Source organism: Bos mutus, chromosome 21, assembly GCF_027580195.1.
Source record: "Bos mutus isolate GX-2022 chromosome 21, NWIPB_WYAK_1.1, whole genome shotgun sequence".
Lineage (NCBI taxonomy): Eukaryota > Metazoa > Chordata > Mammalia > Artiodactyla > Bovidae > Bos > Bos mutus.
Genome location: NC_091637.1, coordinates 4,480,049 through 4,501,027, shown reverse-complemented (window position 1 = coordinate 4,501,027; position 20,979 = coordinate 4,480,049). Strand labels below are relative to the sequence as shown.

The 20,979-nt window shown below is 38.1% G+C and overlaps 1 protein-coding gene across 1 annotated transcript in view; it reads right to left on the bottom strand.

Annotated features, from left to right (window-relative positions):
* GABRG3 (gamma-aminobutyric acid type A receptor subunit gamma3) overlaps positions 1-20,979 on the bottom strand; it is an 839,241-nt gene that overhangs the window by 15,469 nt on the left and 802,793 nt on the right. Inside the window, exon 7 of the mRNA XM_070358244.1 lies at positions 4,685-4,837. Within this exon, the coding sequence (XP_070214345.1) occupies positions 4,685-4,837 (153 nt within the window). The remainder of the gene's footprint in view (positions 1-4,684; positions 4,838-20,979) is intronic.

The window sequence follows — 20,979 nt, the reverse complement described above, 5'->3', positions numbered from 1 at the left end:
TTGTGAGGTCAGAACTTGAAGAATAGTTGCTAAATTTATGTTATGCCTTTGTCAGCTGATTTATCATGTATTTTATATAAGAATGCAAAACCAATACTGGGCAGAGGGGTCAGTTCAGTTCAGTTCACTCAGTAGTGTCCAACTCTTTACAGCCCCAAGGACGGCAGCACGCCAGGCTTCCCTGTCCATCACCAATTTCCAGAGCTTTTTCAAACTCATGCTCATTGAGTTGGTGATGCCATCCATCCATTTCATCCTCTGTCACCCCCTTCTCCTCCTGCCTTCAATCTTTCCCAGCATCAGGGTACTTTCCAATGAGTCACCTCTTTGCATCAGGTGGCCAAAGTAGGAGCTTCAGCTTCAGCATCAGTCCTTCCAATGAATATTCAGGACTGATTTACTTTAGGATTGACTGGTTTGATCTCCTTGCAGTCCAAGGGACTCTCAAGAGTGTTCTCCAACACCACAGTTCAAAAGCATAAATTTCTTGGAGCTCAACTTTCTTTTTGGTACAACTCTCACATCCATACATGACTTCTGGAAAAACCATAGCTTTGACTAGACGGACCTTTCTTGGTTAAGTAATGTCTCTGCTTTTTAATATGCTGTCTCAGTTGGTCATAGCTTTTCTTCCAAGGAACAAGTGTCTTTTAATTTCATGGCTGCAGTTACCATCTGTAGTGATTTTGGAGCCCAAGAAAAGAAAGTCTATCACTGTTTCCATTGTTTCCCCATCTATTTGCAATGAAGTGATGGAACCCAATGCCATGATCTTCTTTTTTTGAATGCTGCATTTATTTTTTTTTAATTGAAATATAATTGATTCACAGTGTTCTTTAGTTTCAGGTATACACCAAAATGATTCAGTTACACATATTATTTTCAGATTCTTTCCCTTATAGGTTATTACAGAATACTGAGTAGAGTTCCCTGTGCTATACAGTAGGACTTTGTTGCTTTTCTGATTTATATATAGGAGTGTATCTATTAATCTAATATCCCTAATTTATCCCTCTCCCTCTTTCCTCTTTGGGAACCATAAGTTTGTTTTCTATGTCTTTGGGTCTGTCCGTTTTGTAAATAAGTTCATTTATATCATTTTTTAAGATTTCACATATGTGATATCATATGTATTTGTCTTTCTCTGACTTTGTTCACTTAGTATGATCATCTTTAGGTCTATCCATGTCGCTGCAAATGGCATTATTTCACTCCTTTTAATGTTGAGTAATATTTCATTGTATACATGTACCACATCTTCTTTATTCATGCTTTCATTTCTTGGCTATTGTAAATAGTATTGCAATGAATATTGGTTTTTTTTTTTTTAAGAATAAATTCTTAATATCATCAAATATCCAGTGATGTTTAAATTTCCAGTTGCCTTACACACCTCTTTTTTTTTTTTTCCCTTGTTAATTTTCTGTTTAGTTGATCTATCCATAGGTGTGAGTGGGGTATTAAAGTCTCCAACTATTATAGTGTTATTGTTAATTTCTCCTTTCATACTTGTTAGCATTTGTCTTACATATTATGGTGCTCCTATTTTGGGTGCATAGATATTTATAATTGTTATATCTTCTTCTTGGATTGATCCTTTGATCATTATGTAGTGACCTTCTTTGTCTCTTTTCACAGCCTTTGTTTTAAAGTCTAATTTATCTGATACGAGTATTGTGACTCCTGCTTTCTTTTAGTCCCTATTTGCATGGAAAATCTTTTTCCAGCCCTTCACTTTCAGTCTGTATGTGTCCCCTGTTTTGAGGTGGGTCTCTTGTAGACAACATATGTAGGGGTCTTGTTTTTGTATCCATTCAGCCAGTCTTTGTCTTTTGGTTGGGGCATTCAACCCATTTACGTTTAAGGTAATTACTGATAAGTATGATCCCGTTGCCATTTATTTTATTGAGTTTATACACCATTTTTGTGTTTCCTGTCTACAGAATATCCTTTAGTATTTGTTGGAGAGCTGGTGTGGTGGTGCAGAATTCTCTCAGCTTTTGCTTGTCTGAAAAGCTTTTGATTTCTCCTTCATACTTGAATGAGATCCTTGCTGGGTACGATAATCTGGGCTGTAGGTTATTTTCTTTCATCATTTTAAGGATGTCTTGCCATTCCCTCCTGGCTTGAAGAGTTTCTATTGAAAGATCAGCTGTTATCCTTATGGGAATTCCCTTGTGTGTTATTTGTTGTTTTTCCCTTGCTGCTTTTAATATTTGTTCTTTGTGTTTGATCTTTGTTAATTTGATTAATATGTGTCTTGGGGTGTTTCTCCTTGGGTTTATCCTGTTTGGGACTCTCTGAGTTTCTTGGACTTGGGTGATTATTTCCTTCCCCATTTTAGGAAGTTTTCAACTATTATCTCCTCAAATATTTCTCATGGTCTTTCTTTTTGTCTTCTTCTTCTGGAACCCTATGATTCAATGTTGTAGCGTTTAATATTGTCCTGGAGGTCTCTGAGATTGTCCTCATTTCTTTTAATTCGTTTTTCTTTTATCCTCTCTGATTCATTTATTTCTACCATTCTATCTTCTAATTCACTAATCCTATCTTCTGCCTCTGTTATTCTACTATTTGTTGCCTCCAGAGTGTTTTTAATTTCATTTATTGCATTATTCATTATATATTGACTCTTTTTATTTCTTCTAGGTCCTTGTTAAACCTTTCTTGCATCTTCTCAATCCTTGTCTCCAGGCTATTTATCTGTGATTCCATTTTAATTTCAAGATTTTGGATCAATTTCACCATCATTATTTGGAATTCTTTATCAGGTAGATTCCCTATCTCTTCCTCTTTTGTTTGGTTTGGTGGGCATTTATCCTGTTCCTTTATCTGCTGGGTATTCCTCTGTCTCTTCATCTTGTTTAAATTGCTGAGTTTGGGAGTTCTTTCTGTATTCTGGCAGTTTGTGGAGTTCTCTTTATTGTGGCGTTTCCTCGCTGTGTGTGGGTATGTAGAGGTGGCTTGTCAAGGTTTCCTGGTTAGGGAAGCTTGTGTCGGTGTTCTGGTGGGTGGAGCTGTATTTCTTCTCTTTGTTCAGTCGCGCTCCTTTCGAAGAGTTGGGTTGCTTTTCTGGGTGCCTGATGTCCTCTGCCGGCATTCAGAAGTTGTTTTGTGGAATTTACTCGACGTTTAAATGCTCTTTTGATGAATTTGTGGGGGAGAAAGTGTTTTCCCCGTCCTACTCCTCCGCCATCTTGGCGCCTCCCCCTGAATGCTGCATTTAAAGCCAGCTTTTTCACTCTTCTCTTTCACTTTCATCAAGAGGCTCTTTAGTTCTTCTTTGCTTTCTGCCATGCTACTGCTAAGTTGCTTCAGTCGTGTCTGACTCTGTGCGACCCCATAGATGGCAGCCCACTAGTCTCCCCTGTCCCTGGGATTCTCCAGGCAAGAACACTGGAGTGGGTTGCCATTTCCTTCTCCAATGCATGAACGTGAAAAGTGAAAGTGAAGTAGCTCAGTCGTATCCAACTCTTCACAACCCCATGGACTGCAGCCTACCAGGCTCCTCCGTCCATGGGATTTTCCATGCAAAAGTACTGGAGTGGGGTGCCATCGCCTTCTCTGACATAAGGGTGGTGTTGTCTGCATATCTGAGGCTATTGACGTTTCTCCTGGCAATCTTGATTCCAGCTTGTGCTTCATCCAACCTGGCATTTCACATGATGTACTCTGCATAGAAGTTAAATAAGCAGGGTGACAATATACAGCCTTAACATACTCTTTTCCCAATTTGCAATCAGTCCTTTGTTCCATGTCTGGTTCTAACTGTTTCTTCTTGACCTGCATACAGATTTCTCAGGAGGCAGGTAAGGTGGTCTGGTATTCTCATCTTTTCCACAGGACAGAGGATATTTCCACAGGACAGAGGATATTAAAGGCTAATTTACCTTGTTCAAAAAGTACTGTGCTGTTAAACAAACAAGAATTAAAAAACCAACAGAAGTGGTGCAATGTAATATACAAGATTTTGTTTTTTTTTTTTTTTTGTATTGAGGTAGCTTGATTTCCAAAAGAAATTGTGAGAGTGCTGGTGGAAAGAACTATATATCATACATTATTAACAAATAAAAATATAGAAAGTTAGGCAAAATTCCCACCATAAAGAAAAACTGATATAAAACATGCACTACAATTCTAAAACCATTGAAATTTAATGTTTTATTAACAGAACTTTGGGTATCAGAGAAAAATTTATGAAAAGACTTTGAGCATTAATGTGTAAATTATAACTGAAAAGAATAATCATTTTCTTGTTTGCTGGTAAATTTGCTCTAGCCAAGCAGTACTTCTTTTATTGAAAGACTGTTTTACTGATTTGGTCACCAATCCTCAAAGATTCTATTTCCATACACTGTTCTATTTCCATTCACTGACATAATGAGACTTTTGAGTGTGGCAGGTTTCAGAACATGACTACATTTTTAATGACATCATCCGTAGAGCACAGTACAGAATGATGCAATTGATTTATTTTGAATACCTGACTTCAACTTAAGTGGTACACAGGGAATTCTATTGTCAGGAAGAAAAATCTAACTTGTCTACTTAAAAATAAATAAAATAATCAAGTAGCCCTCAAATTAGATCAGTTACATTTGAACTTTTTCATTGAAAGTATTTTTATGAATATAGTTCTATATTAAAATTACAAAAAATGGTAGGAGACTTTTTTGAAACTCACCTAATGCTGTTCTTGCTGGTGTAGCATCTTTTTTGATCCAGAATGATACCCAGGACAAAACCACAGTCAGTATACAAGGAATATATGTTTGAATAGTGAAGTATCCCATTCTTCTACTCAATTCAAAATATATAGTCATGACAACATAGTCACCTGTAATGAAGTATTGCCAAAATTAACCAACTTTCTTGTGTTAAAATAATTCAAGGAAATAATTTATAACTTATTTTGTTAAATGAATGACTTGATAAAAGTATTCAAGTACAGCATTTATCAACTTGGAGAAAGAGTCAGAATTCTGGGGCTCTGAAACTTAATTTTTATTATATCCATGGCTGCATGAAGTATTTTACTATAAAAGACACAAAAAAAATACACATTACTTGATATGTGTGATAGATGTGCACATTTATTCTATGCCATTATTCTACACCATTTATTCAGGCCATTACTCAATGAGCTATTATCACTTCTGTCTAGCTGTATGTTACATGTTTAAAACCAAGAATAAGAAAAAACTCATCCCTCAAGTAACTCTATTCTCAGTTTGCTTTTTCAATAGTAACAGACTTATACATAAACTTTTATATCTAAACTTCAGTAACAAATTTATATTTCCATTTTTGTAGTATGAATTTAAGCTTATCAATCACTTACTATAATGTTTTGCATAATATTTTTATATTTATTTTATCCTTTCATGATTACTCAGAAAACAAACAGAATAAATCATTTTATGGACACTACTTCCTCTTTACTAAAGCAAAGCCACACATAAACGAGTTGGGATTAATAGAGATGTTACTGGAAATCTCATAAGATTCCATGAGGGACTGGGAGAGTGTGCATGCCTAATACGTTGTTTATTTTATTCCAAAGTCGCCTCTACCCATGTCTTTTCTAGGTGATCTTTTGCAGAACTGTGTCTCTCTCCTTCCTCCCATTTGACCTCCATCCTTCAACTTGCTGGATTCAACCTTCTGGCACCTGAAATTCACGATGACCAGAAATGAGCCTCTATCACACCAATACCTTCTCTTAGCTTAGGTCCTCCTTTCATTTATCCAAGGTGGGAATCTAGACAACCATTTCTGATTCATTTTCCCTTCTTCAACTTCTCTATTTCCTCCAATTCCTCTTCCTACCTGGCCCATGTACTATTTACCAAAGCCCCTGGCTTGTCTCATAACAACCTTCAGTACTCTGGATCATTCTGCGTCCTGTCACCAAAAGGATCTTTCCAGAACACAGCATCTTGTTTCTCCTGTACAACTGTCAAAACTTTATGATGGAGAGAATAAGATGGTGGAGCAGTAGGTGGACATGGAGTGCATCTCTCTCCATGGATACATCAGGAATACACCTTCAGACACAGAAGCATGTGCAGAACACCAGCTGAGAGTGGGCAGGAGCTCCTGACCAGTGGAAAAGAATATATAGAACCACATAAAACTCTGTAGAATGAAAGAAGTAGGGAAAAAAAGAGAAGCATTAGTAGCACTGGACCTGCCTCTGGCAGGCGGGGGAACTGAGCAGGGGTTTGACCTCCACACTGGGGCAACTGTTTGGGACAGAGGAGAGATAGTTGAGGCTGAGAGTGAAGCAGCTGATCTGTGACAGTCTAAACGGAATAATAATCACACAGAAAATCCTTGCCACAGCCATACATACCCCAGTCAGGGACATGGGTCCCTTAGAAGGCACAGCAGCTGGGGGCTGGAGTGCAGGGATTGTGGAGGAATCCAGGATGAGGTCTGTGGTTGATGGTGGGGAGATGGCCCTAGGGGACATGCGGGAGGAGATTGTGGTAGGAAATGCCTGTGGAGGAAAGCTAGGCAGCCTTGGAGGCAAGGTGATACTGCTGCGTGTAGGGATGGGGCCATCACTTTAGCCTCTCTCTCCCACAGGCCAGCACCAGCAGCTGAACAACAGAGAGGCTGGCCCTTCAAGCACCTGGCAGTGCTGAGCAACAGAGAAGGACCCAAGTCAGGGGAGCCCTCTAAAGGCCTGAATGGGTGGGGCAATGGAGGAGGTCTCACCGAAGATCACCAGCTACCAGAGGCTGGAAAAAGACTCTGATAGGGCCATAGCTCCTGTAGTTGAGGCAGTCTGTGTCCCTGCACACTTGGTGCCGCTGTGCCACCTTCATGCTCAGTCCTCACTGGGGCAGAGCTGCCACAGACTAGAAAAAGCCCTAATAAAACCATGTCTCCTGTGACAATAGACATTAGTGCTCCTGCATAGCCAGTGTTCCTGTGATCCAAGCAACTGCGCCACCTCCATGCACGATCCCTACTGGGAAAGAACTGCCAGAAGCTAGAAAGAGTCCTGTATCTATGCAAACGGGGTCACTTTGGTCACATCAAACTCTTTAAGACCCTGTGGACTGTGGTCTGCAGGCTTTTCTGCCTAGGAGATTCTCCTGGCAGGAATACTGGAGTGGGTTGCCATACCCTTCTAGAGCACGATACTTCCTGCTGCCAGCTCCCTTGAGTACCTGGTGCTGCCAGGGCCCCTGTGACCTAAGCAGCTGTACCACCTCCACAGCTGGCCCTCACTGGCGCAGAACCAAGTCCTCCAGGGCATCCTCATGAGCAAACCCGTCTGGATGACCCACATCCAGAGGTAGAGATAAAGCTACAGTTGAAACCCAGGGGCAGTGTGGCTAAGGAAGAATACCCAAAACCTTCCCACCCACTGTACAAACTAGATTAAATCCACACAATCAACTAGGAAGACTGTGTTTATGGAATATTTAAAAGGACAACGAGAGTTCTCACAAAAGAAAATGTACTAGTTCTGACACCTGTGGACATTGAAGGCAAGAACACACAGGAAGAGTACCAGATTAGAGTCTGAGCAGATCCCACAGCAGGTCCAGACACCAGCCCAGTGTTGAACGGCATCCTAGGGAGGTGAGGTGGACTGTGACTCCTGGTGAGGGAATGGATGCTGACAGCAGAGACTCAAGAGAACATTTCTTATCTTTTGACTTGTTCTGTAGTTGCTTCTGGATGTTCCCCCCATCCCCTTTCACTCTGTTGTTGTAGTTGATGGTTTTTACCAGCACTATTAAATCTATTTAAACTTTAGAGAATTTTTAAAATATAAATTTATTTATTTTAATTGGAGGTTAATTACTTTACAATATTGTATTGGTTTTGCCATACATCAACATGAATCCACCACAAGTATACACGTGTTCCCCATCCTGAACACCCCTCCCTCCTCCCTCCCCATACCATCCCTCTGGGTGGTCAATAGCCAGGACAAGGAAGAAACCCAGAGAATTTTTTAAAATTGCACTTTTTATTTCTATTATATACTGCCTCTGTATTGGCCTTTTGCAGTTCTGTGGGGTTTTCCTTTTTTTTTTTTTTTCTTGTTATCTCTTTTTAAAAAATTAAAAAATTTATTGTTATTTTTTCTACATTTATTCCTTTGTTTGTTTTTCCTACTGTTCTTTTCCCATTGTAGTTAATCTTTATTGTATATAAATCCTCTTTATCTACTTCTGCTTAACTTTGCATTTATATTCTTTGTTTCTTTTTCTCACCATATATGTCAGTTTATTTTGTTTTTGTTGTTTTATTCCCCAGTTGGCACCTTGCTTTAGTTCTGTTTTCCAGTTTGCACTTTAGTTAGTTTTAATCTTAATTGGTGGATATAATTTTTGATTTCCTTTGTTTGCAAGGTCAATCTATTATACTTTATCTTTTTTGGACTTTTGGTTTTGCTTCTGGGTGTACATATATGTGTGTATATTCCATTATTTTAGTTATTATTTACCTGATTTTGTAATTGCCATTTATCTGGGATGCACCTTTTGTTTCTCACTTTTGTGTGTTTGTTTTAATACCATTTAATGCCATAACAAACCACCTGTGAATCTCTGTTCCTGGCCAGAGCCCAGGCCCTGAGACTTTGGAGTGGGTGCACTGACTCCAAGTCCCTAGATTACCAGAGAACTCCTAACCCTAGGGAATATCAAATATTGAGAACACCAACAAAGGCAACCATTTGTGTGAAAGACCTGGCACCACCCAACTGCCAGTAGCACCCTGTGCAGGATGCCTCATTCAAACAAAAAATAAGACAAAAATACAAACCCAATCATCAGCAGACAGGATTACCACCTCACTCAGCCATGCCCATCAGAGGGGAAAAAACTCACCTCCTCCAACAGGAACACAAGCATAAGTCACAGCCTACTTGAAACTTACACAAACCACTGGACCAACCTAATGGGGGCAGAAACCAAAAGGAAGAAAGAATTCAACCTCAAAGCCTGGGAAAAGGAGGCCTCAAACACAATAAGTTAAAAATAAATAAATAAATAATGAAAAGTAGAGAAATAATGTGCAAATGAAAGAACAATCTAGAAACATATAAGTCCAAATAAACAAAGAGGAAATAGGCAGACTACCTGAAAAAGAATTCAGAATAATGATAGTAAAGATGAGCCAAAACTTCAAAAAATAAAATGGAGAAAATGCAAGTATCAATTAACAAAGACCTATTGAAATAAAAGAATAAACATACAGAGACAAACAGCACAATTACTGAAATTAAAAATACTCTTGAAGGAATCACTAGTAGAATACCTGAGGCAGAAGAATGGAAAAGTAAGCTGGATGATAGAATGGTGGAAATAACTCCTGAAGAGCAGAGTAAAGTAAAAAGAATGAAGACTATCAGTTAGTCTCAAAGAGGATAGTTTCAGAGACCTCTGGGACAATATTAAATGCATCAACAATCAAATTATAGGGGTCCCAGTAGAAGAAGAGAAAAAGAAAGGGTATGAGAAAATTTTTGAAGAGATTATAGTTGAAAATTTCCCCAAATTGGGAAAGGAAATAGTCAATCAAGTCCAAGGAGCATAAAGTATTCCATACAGGATAAACCCAAGGAGAAACACACCAAGACACATACTAATCAAAGCAACAAAGATTAAACACAAAGAAAGAATACTAAAAACAGCAAGAGAAAAACAACAAGTAACATACATAGGAAACCCCATACATTTAACAGCTAATCTGCTGGCAGAAACTCTTCAGGCCAGAAGGGAATGTCAGGATATATTTAAAGTACTGAATGGGAAAAAAATCTGTAACCAAGATTATTCTACCTGGTAAAAATCTCATTCAAAATTGATGGAGAAATCAAAAGCTTTACAGACAGGCAAAAGTTAAGAGAATTTAGTACCACAAAATCAGCTTTACAACAAATGTTAAAGGGACTTATATAGTCAGGAAATACAAGAGAAGAAAAAGATCTACAAAAATAAACCCCAAACAATTAAGAAAATGGCAATAGGAACATATATATCAATAATTACTTTAAATGTAAATGGATTAAATTCTCCATCCAAAAGAGACAAAATGGTTGAATGGATACAAAAACAAAACCCACATGTATACTGTCTATAAGAAACCCACTTCAGACCTAAAGACACATATAGACTGCAAATGAGAGGATGGAAAGATATATTCCACTCAAATGGAAATCAAAAGAATGCTGGAGTAGCAATCCTCATATCATAAAAAATAGATCTTAAAATAAAATAAAATATATTACAAGAGATAAGGAAGGATACTACATAATGATCAAGGGATCAATCCAAGAGGAAGACATAGGAATAGATGTTGTAAATATCTATGCACCCAACATAGGAGCACCTCAATACATAAGACAAACACTAACAGACAAAAAAGGAGAAATTGACAGTAACGCAATAATAGTAGGAGACTTTAACATCCCACTTACACCAATGGTCAGATTATCAAAAAGAAAATTAAAAAGGAAACACAATCTTAAATGACACATTAGAACAGATGGATCTTATTGATGTCTTCAGGGCATTCCATTCAAATGCAGAAGAATGCACTTTTTTTTCAAGTGCACATGGAACATTCTCCAGGACAGACCACATCTTGGGTCACAAATCAAACCTCAGTAAATTTAAGAAAATTGAAATCATATAAAGCATCTTTTATGACCACAAAACTAGATATCAATTACAAGCAAATAACTATAAAAAACACAGACACATAGAGATAAACAATATGTTTCTAAATAATGAGCAGGTTACTGAAGAAATCAAAAGGGAAATAAAAAAAAGTCTTAGAAACAAATGACAATGAAAATAAAACAATTCAAAACCTATGGGATGTAGCAAAAGCTGTTCTAAGAGGGAAGTTTATAGCAATACAATCTTACCTAAAGAAACAAGAAAATCATTGAATAGAAAATCTAACTTTACACTAAAACAACTGGAAAAGAAGAAGAAGAACAACAAAAACCCCAAAATCAGTAGAAGGAAAGATATCATAAGGATCGGAACAGAAATAAATGAAAATGAAATGAACGAAACAATAGTAAAGATTAATAAAACTAAAAGCTGGTTCTTTGAGAAGATAAACAAAATTGACAAACCTTTAGCCAGACTCATCAAGAAAAAAGAGAGAGAAGAACCAAATCAAAAAAATTAGAAATGAAAAAGGAGAGGTTACAACAGATAGTGCAGAAATATAAAGGATTATAAAAAACTATTATAAGCAACTATATGGAAATAAAATGGACAACCTGAAAGAAATGGGCAGATTCCTAGAAAAGTTCAATTTTCTAAGACTGAACCAGGAAGAAAGAAATTATGAACAACTCAATTACAAGCAGTGAAATTGAAACTGTGATCAAAATTCTCCCCCAAAACAAAAGCCCAGGGCCAGATGGCTTCACAGGTGAATTCTCTCAAACATTTAGAGAAAACCTAATGCCTAGCCTTCTAAAACTCTTTCAAAAAATTGCAGAGGAAGGAACACTTCCAGACCCATTCTAAGAGGCCACGATCACCCTGATACCAAAACCAGGCAAAGACAACACAATAAATGGAAATTACAGGCCAATATCACTGATGAATATAGATGCAAAAATCCTCAACAAAATTCTAGCAAACAGAATTCAACAAACATTGAAAAGCTCGTACACCATGATCAAATTGGGTTTATTCCATAGATGCAAAGATTCTTCAATATATCCAAATCAGTGTGATACACCATATTAACAAATTGAAAGATTAAACCATATTGCAATCTCAATAGATGCAGAAAAAGCCTTTGACAAAATTCAGCACATACTTATGATTAAAATTTAAAAGAAAAAAAAAAGAGGGCCTAGAAGGAACCTACCTCAAAATAGTAAAGGCCATATATGATAAACCCACAGTTTATCCTGCTGGGGAACAAGACAAGGGTGTCCACTCTCACCACTATTATTCAATGTAGTTTTGGAAGTCCTAGCTACAGCAATCAGAGAAGAAAAAGAAATAAAAGGAATCCAGACCAGAAAAGAAGTAAAGTAGTCACTGTTTGCAGATGACATGATACTATACATAGAAAACCCTAAAGATACTATCAGAAGATTACTAGAACTCATCAGTGAATTTAGCAGTCACAGAATACAAACCAATACACAGAAATCATTTGCATTCCCATATACTAACAATGAAAAATCAGAAAGAGAAATTAAGGAATCAATCCCATTCACCATTGCAACTATAAGAATAAAATAGCTAGGGATAAACCTACATAAGGAGACAAAAGAATGGTATGTAAAAAATTATAAGACACTGATGAAAGAAATAGAAGATGACATAAACAGATGGAGAGATATTTCACGTTCCTATGCAAGAAGGATCAATATGTGAAAATGATTATAAAATGTGAAAATGACTATACTGCCAAATGCAATCTGCAGATTCAATGCAATTCCTATCAAATTACCAATGGTATTTTTCACAGAACTAGAACAAAAAATTTCTCAATTCATATAGAAACACAAAAGACCCTGAATAACCAAAGCAGTCTTGGGAAAGAAGAATGGAGCTTGAGGAATCAATCTTCCTGACTTCAGATTATACTACAAAACTACAGTCATCAAGACAGAATGGTCCTGGCACAAAAACAGAAATATAGACCAATGGAACAAGATAAAAATCCCAAAAATAAACCCATGCATCTATGGGTACCTTATTTTTCACAGAGGAATCAAGAATATACAATGGGGCAAAGATAGCCTCTTCAATATGTGGTGCTGGTAAAACTGGACAGCTACATGCAAAAGAATGAAATTAGAACAGTTCCTAACACCATATATGAAGATAAAGTCAGAATAGATTACAGACCTAAATGTAAGACCAAAAACTATAAAACTCTAGAGGAAAACATAGGTGGAACATTCTCTGAGATAAATCACAGCCAGGTCCTCTACGACCCACCTCCCAGAGAAATGGAAATAAAAATGAAAATAAACAAATGGAACCTAATTAAACTTAAAAGCTTTTGGACAATGAAGGAAACTATAAGCAAGATGAAGAGGCAGCCTTCAGAATGGGAGGAAATAATAGCAAATGAAACAACTGACAAAGAATTAATCTCTAAAATATAGAAGCAGCTCATGTAGCTCAATATTGGTAAAATAAACAACTCAATCAGTAAGTGGGCCAAAGAAACTAAACAGACACTTCTCCAAAGAAGACATACAGATGGCTAACAGACACATGAAAAGATGCTCAATATAGTTCATTATCAGAAAAATACAAACCAAATTACAATGAGATATCACCCCACACCAAACAGAATGACCAACATCAAAAAGTCTACAAACAATAAATGCTGGAGAGGGTGTGGGAAAAGCGAACCCTCTTGGAGTGTTGGTTAAAATGTAAAATGATACAGACACTATGGAGATTCCTTAAAAAACTAGGACTAAAACCACCATATGACCCAACAATCCTACTACTAGGCATATACCTGAGGAAATATAAATTGAAAAAGATACATGTCCCCCAATGTTCACTGCAGCACAATTTACAACAGCTAGAACATGGAAGCCACCTAGATGTCCATTGGCAGATGAATGGATAAAGAAGCTGTGGTACATATATACAATGAAATATTACTCAGCCACAAAAGGGATGCATTTGAGTCTACATTATAATGAGGTGGATGAATGGATAGCCTATTATACAGAGTGAAGTAAATCAGAAAGAGAAAGATAAATATCATGTATTAACACATATATTTGGAAACTAGAAAGATTGTACCAATGCATTTATCTGCAGGGCAGCAATGGAGAAACAGACGTAGAGAACAGACTTATGGACATGGGGCAGGGGGAGGAAGGAGAGGGTAAATGTATGGAGAGAGTAACATAGAAACTTACATTACCATAAGTAAAATAGATAGCCAATGGAAATTTGCTGTATGACTCAGGGAACTCAAAAAGGGGCTTTGTAACAACCTAGAGTGGTGGGATGGGAGGGGGTTGGGAGGGACGTTTAAGAAGGAGGGGACATATGTATACCTATGATTGATTTATGTTGATATTTGGTAGAAAACAACAAATTTCTGTTAAGCAATTATCCTTTGATTCAAAAAATAAATAAATAAAGAAAATTTTAAAAAAGGGAAAAATACTTTATTATGGTCTTTCTGGGGCCCAGGGTAAGCTACCCCAAAATATGCCTCAATGGCATAGTGATTACTTTGAATTAAAGTTACTTAAGAAATGACCAATGCAAGAGATATCTACTCTGACCCTCCTATTTGTCTACAGAAGTAGGAAAACAATCTCTCATGTGAAAGGTGTACTCCCCACGTCTAGAGGTAGGTCATCCTTATTGCCAGGAAGCCTGTATAAACAAACCTTTTCCCTTCTTTAATTGATTTCTCACTAATTAAGTACTCAAAACCCAAGTTCTTTATCCTATTAATTCCTCACAGATGTATTGTTCTTTTTGGTCTAAAAAGTATAAAAGCTACATTTTGGGCACTTCCCATTTTTATGAGACCTCCTTGTGTATGAATCAAATTTTGTTTCTTTTTCTCTTGTTAATCTGCATAATGTCAATTTTATCATTAATATTAGTCCAGCCATAATAACTCAAGACGGGTGGAGGGTGGGGGGAATTTCCCCCTCTCCAACAGTCTGCATCATTCTGAATGAAATGCCCCCTTGACCCTGTATTCTTTGCACTTCCCCAGGTCCTCAGATGTGCCAAGATCCTTCCCCAGTGGTTGCTACATATCTTCTTTTCTGCGTAGGATGTGCTTCCTTTCACCTGCATCCAAATAGTTCACACTCAACTTTGAAGCTCAGCTTAGAAATCATTTAGTCCAGGAAGCACTCTCTAATTGTTTCTAACAACTGTGACTAATTTATTTCTATAATTCTAATAAAATATTAGACTCAAAACCAATAAACTAGTTGAGTTTTAGAATATATGCCTTGTTTATCAATGTTACTTGATAAGCAATCAGCTGGTACTTGTTTAAAAAAAAAGATCTTCATGGTTGCAGAGTCAGACACGATCAAGCGATTGAACACCACATGTGCAGTTTCTCAGATAAGGCCAGGTCCATCCCTAGTTATATTTGTCATTCGTTCTAGGACTGGTGACTGAAAAAAGAAATGTTTCTTCTATGAAAAAGTCCCAAAGTCCCATTTTTACTTAAAATATTCACAAGCAGACTATATGAAGCCCATGTAAAATTATGCCTTTCAACAAATTAGAATATTTTTTGCAAAATATGGTGTTCTGTTGTAGCAATACTCAGGATGGCCAATAGAAACATCAATTTGGAGATTATTTCCCAAGAAACATTAAACATTTTTAGCAAATTAGTATTTCAGTACAAAGGAAGGAGAATGATTACCCTGAAGCAATAAAAAACACAAACATATTTTTCTAAGTAATATGAAGGTCAAGTTATATCATTTCCTGGGGAAATATTATTATTTATGTGTGACATTTAAAGGTCTATTAATATTTACATAAAATTTCAATAAAAACTGAGCAGAAAATAGAAAAGCAAAACATAATAAAACACCCTACCAGTTATGAACACAATCTCAGTGGAATATTCCACATGTTGAATAATTTCTTCAACCACCATTGTAATTTCCTCAGTGAGGAAAACAGAGGGACAACTCCAGAGCAGATTCATTTTAACAAATTCATCTAACTTGCACCAACCTGAGGTGAACAGATTCCGCATAGCCTGTGTTCAGAATACCCCTTTGCCTAACTCATGAGTCTGCCTGAACGTCCCACTGTTAGATGTGAAAGTGAGAAGGGGGTGTCAGGGCCACATTCTGGGGCTTGGTTCTATAACTCAGTTGGCTCTTGGTGAGGTTCTGGGACACAACCTAAAAAGTGGTTCCAGAGAACCCCTGGTTCTCTGTTTCCAGCTTCCACGGGGAACAAACATCTGGAGAAGCAGTAGCAGGAGGAATTGTGGGTTCCAGCTTCACTGTCTCAGACAGGAAGACCAATACAAAGCCAATGTGCCAATCACCCCAAATTGGAAGGAAGAGGGCATAGGGCTCTCATTTTCAGAAATACCATGTTTCTGTACATAATTTATTTGTCTAGGCTTAAGTTAAAACATATCTTCATAGGAGGCAAACCATTTCCTTATTTCTGAAAACATGTGCCTATTAAGTTTCTCAGGTATTCCCAGGTAGCTCACTGGTAATGAATTCACCTGCCAATGTAAGAGACACAGGAGACATGGGTTCAATCCCTAGGTTGGGAAGATCCCCTGGAGGAGAAAATGGCAACCCACTCCAGTATTCTCACCTGGACAATCCCATGGGCAGAGGAGCATAGTGGGGTAAGTCCATAGGGTTTCAAAGAGTCGGACACGACTGAGTGATTGAACACCACACGTGCAGTTTCTCAGATAAGGCCAGGTGCATTCCTAGTTATATTTGTCATTAGTTCTAGGACTGGTGACTGAAAAAGAAATGTTTATTCTATGTGCTTCCCCTCTGCAAGTGTTCACATACCTGCACACATGCATGTTATGAACACACAGACACATACTCAGGGACCTGCAAGCTCCAACTTGAGTATGAAGTCTCCTCTCCAAGTACATGCTTTTTTAGAGGTCTTAATTCCTTCTCTGAGGTGTTTTAGCTGTTTACTCTGATAATTGTGCAGCCTCCCTAATACAATTCATGAACTAAATTGCAGAGATTTTGTTTTATTGTGATTCAGTTCAGTTCAGTCGCTCATTCGGGTCTGACTCTTTGCGACCCCATGAATTGCAGCACACCAGGCCTCCTGTCCATCACCAACTCCCGGAGTTCACTCAGGCTCATGTCCATCAAGTCGGTGATGCCATCCAGCCATCTCTGCCCCTCTGTCATCCCCTTTTCCTCTTGCCCCCAATCCCTCCCAGCATCAGAGTCTTTTCCAATGAGTCAACTCTTCAGACGAGGTGGCCAAAGTACTGGAGTTTCAGCTTTAGTTCTTTCTAAATCAGACACTTGAGTTTCCAATTAACTTTATGACAGATAACAGGGTTCAGTGATTCTAGAATCCTTAAAGGTCATCAGAGTCTGCCATGAAATGCGCCTGATGCCCATTTTTCCAGGGGAAGATAGAATGGAAAAAGTTGGAGAGGGAGTGAGAAATTTCTCTGATTTATCAAGATAGACAAGTCATCTTGGGTCAGTGGAACTGTAAGAAGAATTTACCTTTTGCTAATTGCTCATTTTTGTGACTTTTTTCCGAGCCAAGGTAAGGAAAAGTTATACTGAAGACTTTTTCGAGAGCAGGTGAATTGTTACTTTTTAGGACAACAGCATAGAACAGCCTGTTGATATTACTTATACAATAAAAGTTTGTTAAGCTAGTACTGTGTTCCATGAGATATAAAGATTAGCAACATACAGAATGTTCCCTGAAGATTAAACACTAGCTATATCTTACATAATTTTCACTGTTCCCAGAGAATACTATTATAAATCATTATTTACTCAATGTCATGGATATCTTCATTTTTTTATTTCTCCTCAAGACACCAAAAACATACCTGGCAGACATACCCTAAAATGACTTCCAATTAGTCACACACTTGTATGACTCTCTCCTCTTGAGAACCTGGGTAGAACATGTGATTTGGTTTTAGCATGGATTTTGTAGATCTGTTAATTTCAGGTTTGATCCAAAGAAAGATTATTGGGTGGGCCTGACTTAATCAGAAGAAAATCCTTAAAAGAACTGAGTCTTTCATGATGAAAAATTCTTCTAGTCTTGAAGAAGTGAGCTGCCATCAGCTCTACAGTTACAAACAATGAATTCTTCCAACAGCCTAATGAGTTTAGAAGTAAATTTTTCCCCAGTCAAGATTGCAGATGAAAGTTAAGCTCAGGCTCAATCACAGCCTTATGAGAGCCTAGACAAAGGACTGAGATAAGCCACACCCATACTTCTTGCAGAAACTGTTGAATTATGTTGATTTTGTCTTAAGCCACAAAATTGCTGGTAATATGTTACAAAGAAATGGAAAAATAAAGGAGAATAACATCAGCACAGTGGCCAAACCAAAGGTCCCTTAAACATGTTGCTCCCTCCAGTTCAGTTCAGTTCAGTTCAGTCGCTCAGTCATGTCTGACTCTTTGCAACCCCATGGACTGCAGCATGCCAGGCCTCCCTGTCCATCACCAACTTCCAGAGTTTACCCAAACTCATGTCCACTGAGTCAGTGATGCCATCCAACCATCTCATCCTCTGTTGTCCCTTCTCCTCCTGCCCTCAATCTTTCCCAGCATCAGTGTCTTTTCAAATGAGTCAGCTCTTTTCATGAGGTGGCCAAAATATTGGAGTTTCAGCCTCAACATCAGTCCTTCCAGTGAACAACCAGGACTGATCTCCTCTAGAATGGACTGGTTGGATCTCCTTGCAGTCCAAGGGACTCTCAAGAGTCTTCTCCAACACCATAGTTCAAAAGTATCAATTCTTCAGTGCCCAGCTTTCTTCACAGTCCAACTCACACATCCATACACGACCACTGGAAAAACCATAGCCTTGACTAGACAGACCTTTTTGGGCAAAGTAATGTCTCTGCTTTTTAATACAGTGTCTAGGTTGGTCATAACTTTCCTTCCAAGGAGTAAGCATCTTTTAATTTCATGGCTGCAGTCACCATCTGCAGTGATTTTGGACCCCCTCAAAATAAAGTCAGCCACTGTTTCCACTGTTTCCCCATCTATTTCCTATGAAGTGATGGGACCAGATGCCACGATCTGCGTTTTCTGAATGTTGAGCTCTAAGCTGTAAGCTCAACTTTTTCACTCTTCTCTTTCACTTTCATCAAATGGCTCTTTAGTTCTTCTTCACTTTCTGCCATAAGGTTGGTGTCATCTGCATATCTGAGGTTATTGATCTTTCTCCCGGCAATCTTGATTCCAGCTTGTGCTTCATTTAGCCCAGAGTTTCTCATGATGTACCCTGCATAGAAGTTAAATAAGCAGGGTGACAATATATAGTCTTGGTGTACTCCTTTTCCTATTGGGAACCAGTCTATTGTTCCATGTCCAGTTCTAACTGTTGCTTCCTGACCTGCATAGATTTCTCAAGATGCAGGTCAGGTGGTCTGGTATTCCCATCTCTTGCATTTATCCATGGATAAAAGTGCCTTTGTGGGAGATGTGGGATTCAGCTAGGAGACTGTGAAAAAATGATGCTGTTGAAGAATAAAGAGAGACCCACTGAGAAAACAGATTTATACCCAGATGACTGACTCATTGCAGTCACAGCTACAGACCTAGAAACAACTCTGATTGTATTAGAATTCAGCTACAGTCCTGTTTGACTTTGGTTCTGTCAGCAACACCATATGCCTAGGAACCTATGAGGAGTCACACCCACTGTGTGTTGGCTATTAGGTATACAGAACCCAGCGGTGGGCCATGAAGTGGTCCATGAATCAGCTCCTGCCCTTCTTAGCTGTGGTCAGGGAGCTTCTGAAAACACTGATTTAAACAATCACCTACAGATGAGATAGACTTTGTGGGAATCCAGGAGTCTAGTGAAAAAGTTTCACTATTAGAGCAAATAAATCAAGATTAGACTTTACCCACATCACCTCTTCCCCCAAGGCAGTACAGCTCTGAGCCAAGAGATTTTCCTCACGTGTGATTTCTCCCATAGAAGGAACTGAAAGCACAAAAGTGAATGCCTGTTTTCCCTGGTGTGAGAGATGCTGCTAATGACACCCACTTTTCTCTTCCCTCACCCAGAGCACTGAATCCTGAGTGGCAACCTGAGGGGTGGTGAGCACTTAGAGCTTGTAATGGACCTTAACAAAGGACAAAGATTCTATCAAGTGCTCCAGGGATTCAATCAGAAGGTGTGCCCACAAGTTACTGAGGGCGCTCACCTGTGGATTTCCCAAATGGCCTATAGGCACTTCTAGGACTCTACATGTGATATCCCCTGCAACCTGCAGCTAGCTCCTGTGTATGCTCCCAACAGTGGCAAGAGCAAGCTTTAGGAGATGGATAGTGGGTGCACTGCAGAAAGCGGGCTCACATCCAGGCCTGAGATAAACCACAAACATTCTTTTTTTCAAATTCATTTTTCAAACAATTTTAATCAGTATTTTCTGGCCTTCTCCTGTTTTTTTATTTTTTAATTGAAGTATGTTTTATGCACAGTATTATATGTTACAGGTAACAATTTAATGGTTCACAATTTTTAAGGATTTTTAAAGGTTATAAATATTCCATTTATAGATATTGGCTAAATACTCTGTATTGTACAATAAATATATCCGTATACCTAATAGTTTGTAACTCTTACCTCCTACTTTTAATTGCTCCTCCCAGCTTCCCTCTCCCTATTGGTAACCAGTAGTTTGTTCTCTGGATCTAGGAGTCTGCTTCTTTTCTGTTATATTCACTAGTTCATGTAGTTTTTAGATTCCACATATAAGTGATACAATATTTTTTCCACATATAAGTGATACAGTATTTTTATTTCTCTGTCTGATTCATTTCAATTAGCATTATTCCCTCCAAGCCCATCCATGTTGCAGCTAGTGGCAAATTTTCATCCTTTTTAATTGCTGAGTAGTATACCATTCTGTGTATGTGCCTCTGTGTGTGTGTGTGTGTGTGTGTGTGTGTGTGTGTGTATATAAAAGAGGTGAGGTATGGATACTTCTTTATCAGTGCATCTTTTGATGGACACCTAGGTTGCATACATATCTTGGCAACTGTAAATAATGCTGCTATGAACACTGGGATGCATGTATATTTCAAATTAGTGTGTTCAGGGTTTTGGGGTGGAATTGACTGGGTCCTATGGTAGTTCCAGTTTTAAATTTTTGAGAAAACTCCATACCATTTTCCACACTGGTTGTACCAATTTACATTCTCCAAAACAGCATACAGTGTTCCTTTTCTTTACATCCTTGCCAACATTTGTTCTTTGTGTTCTTTTT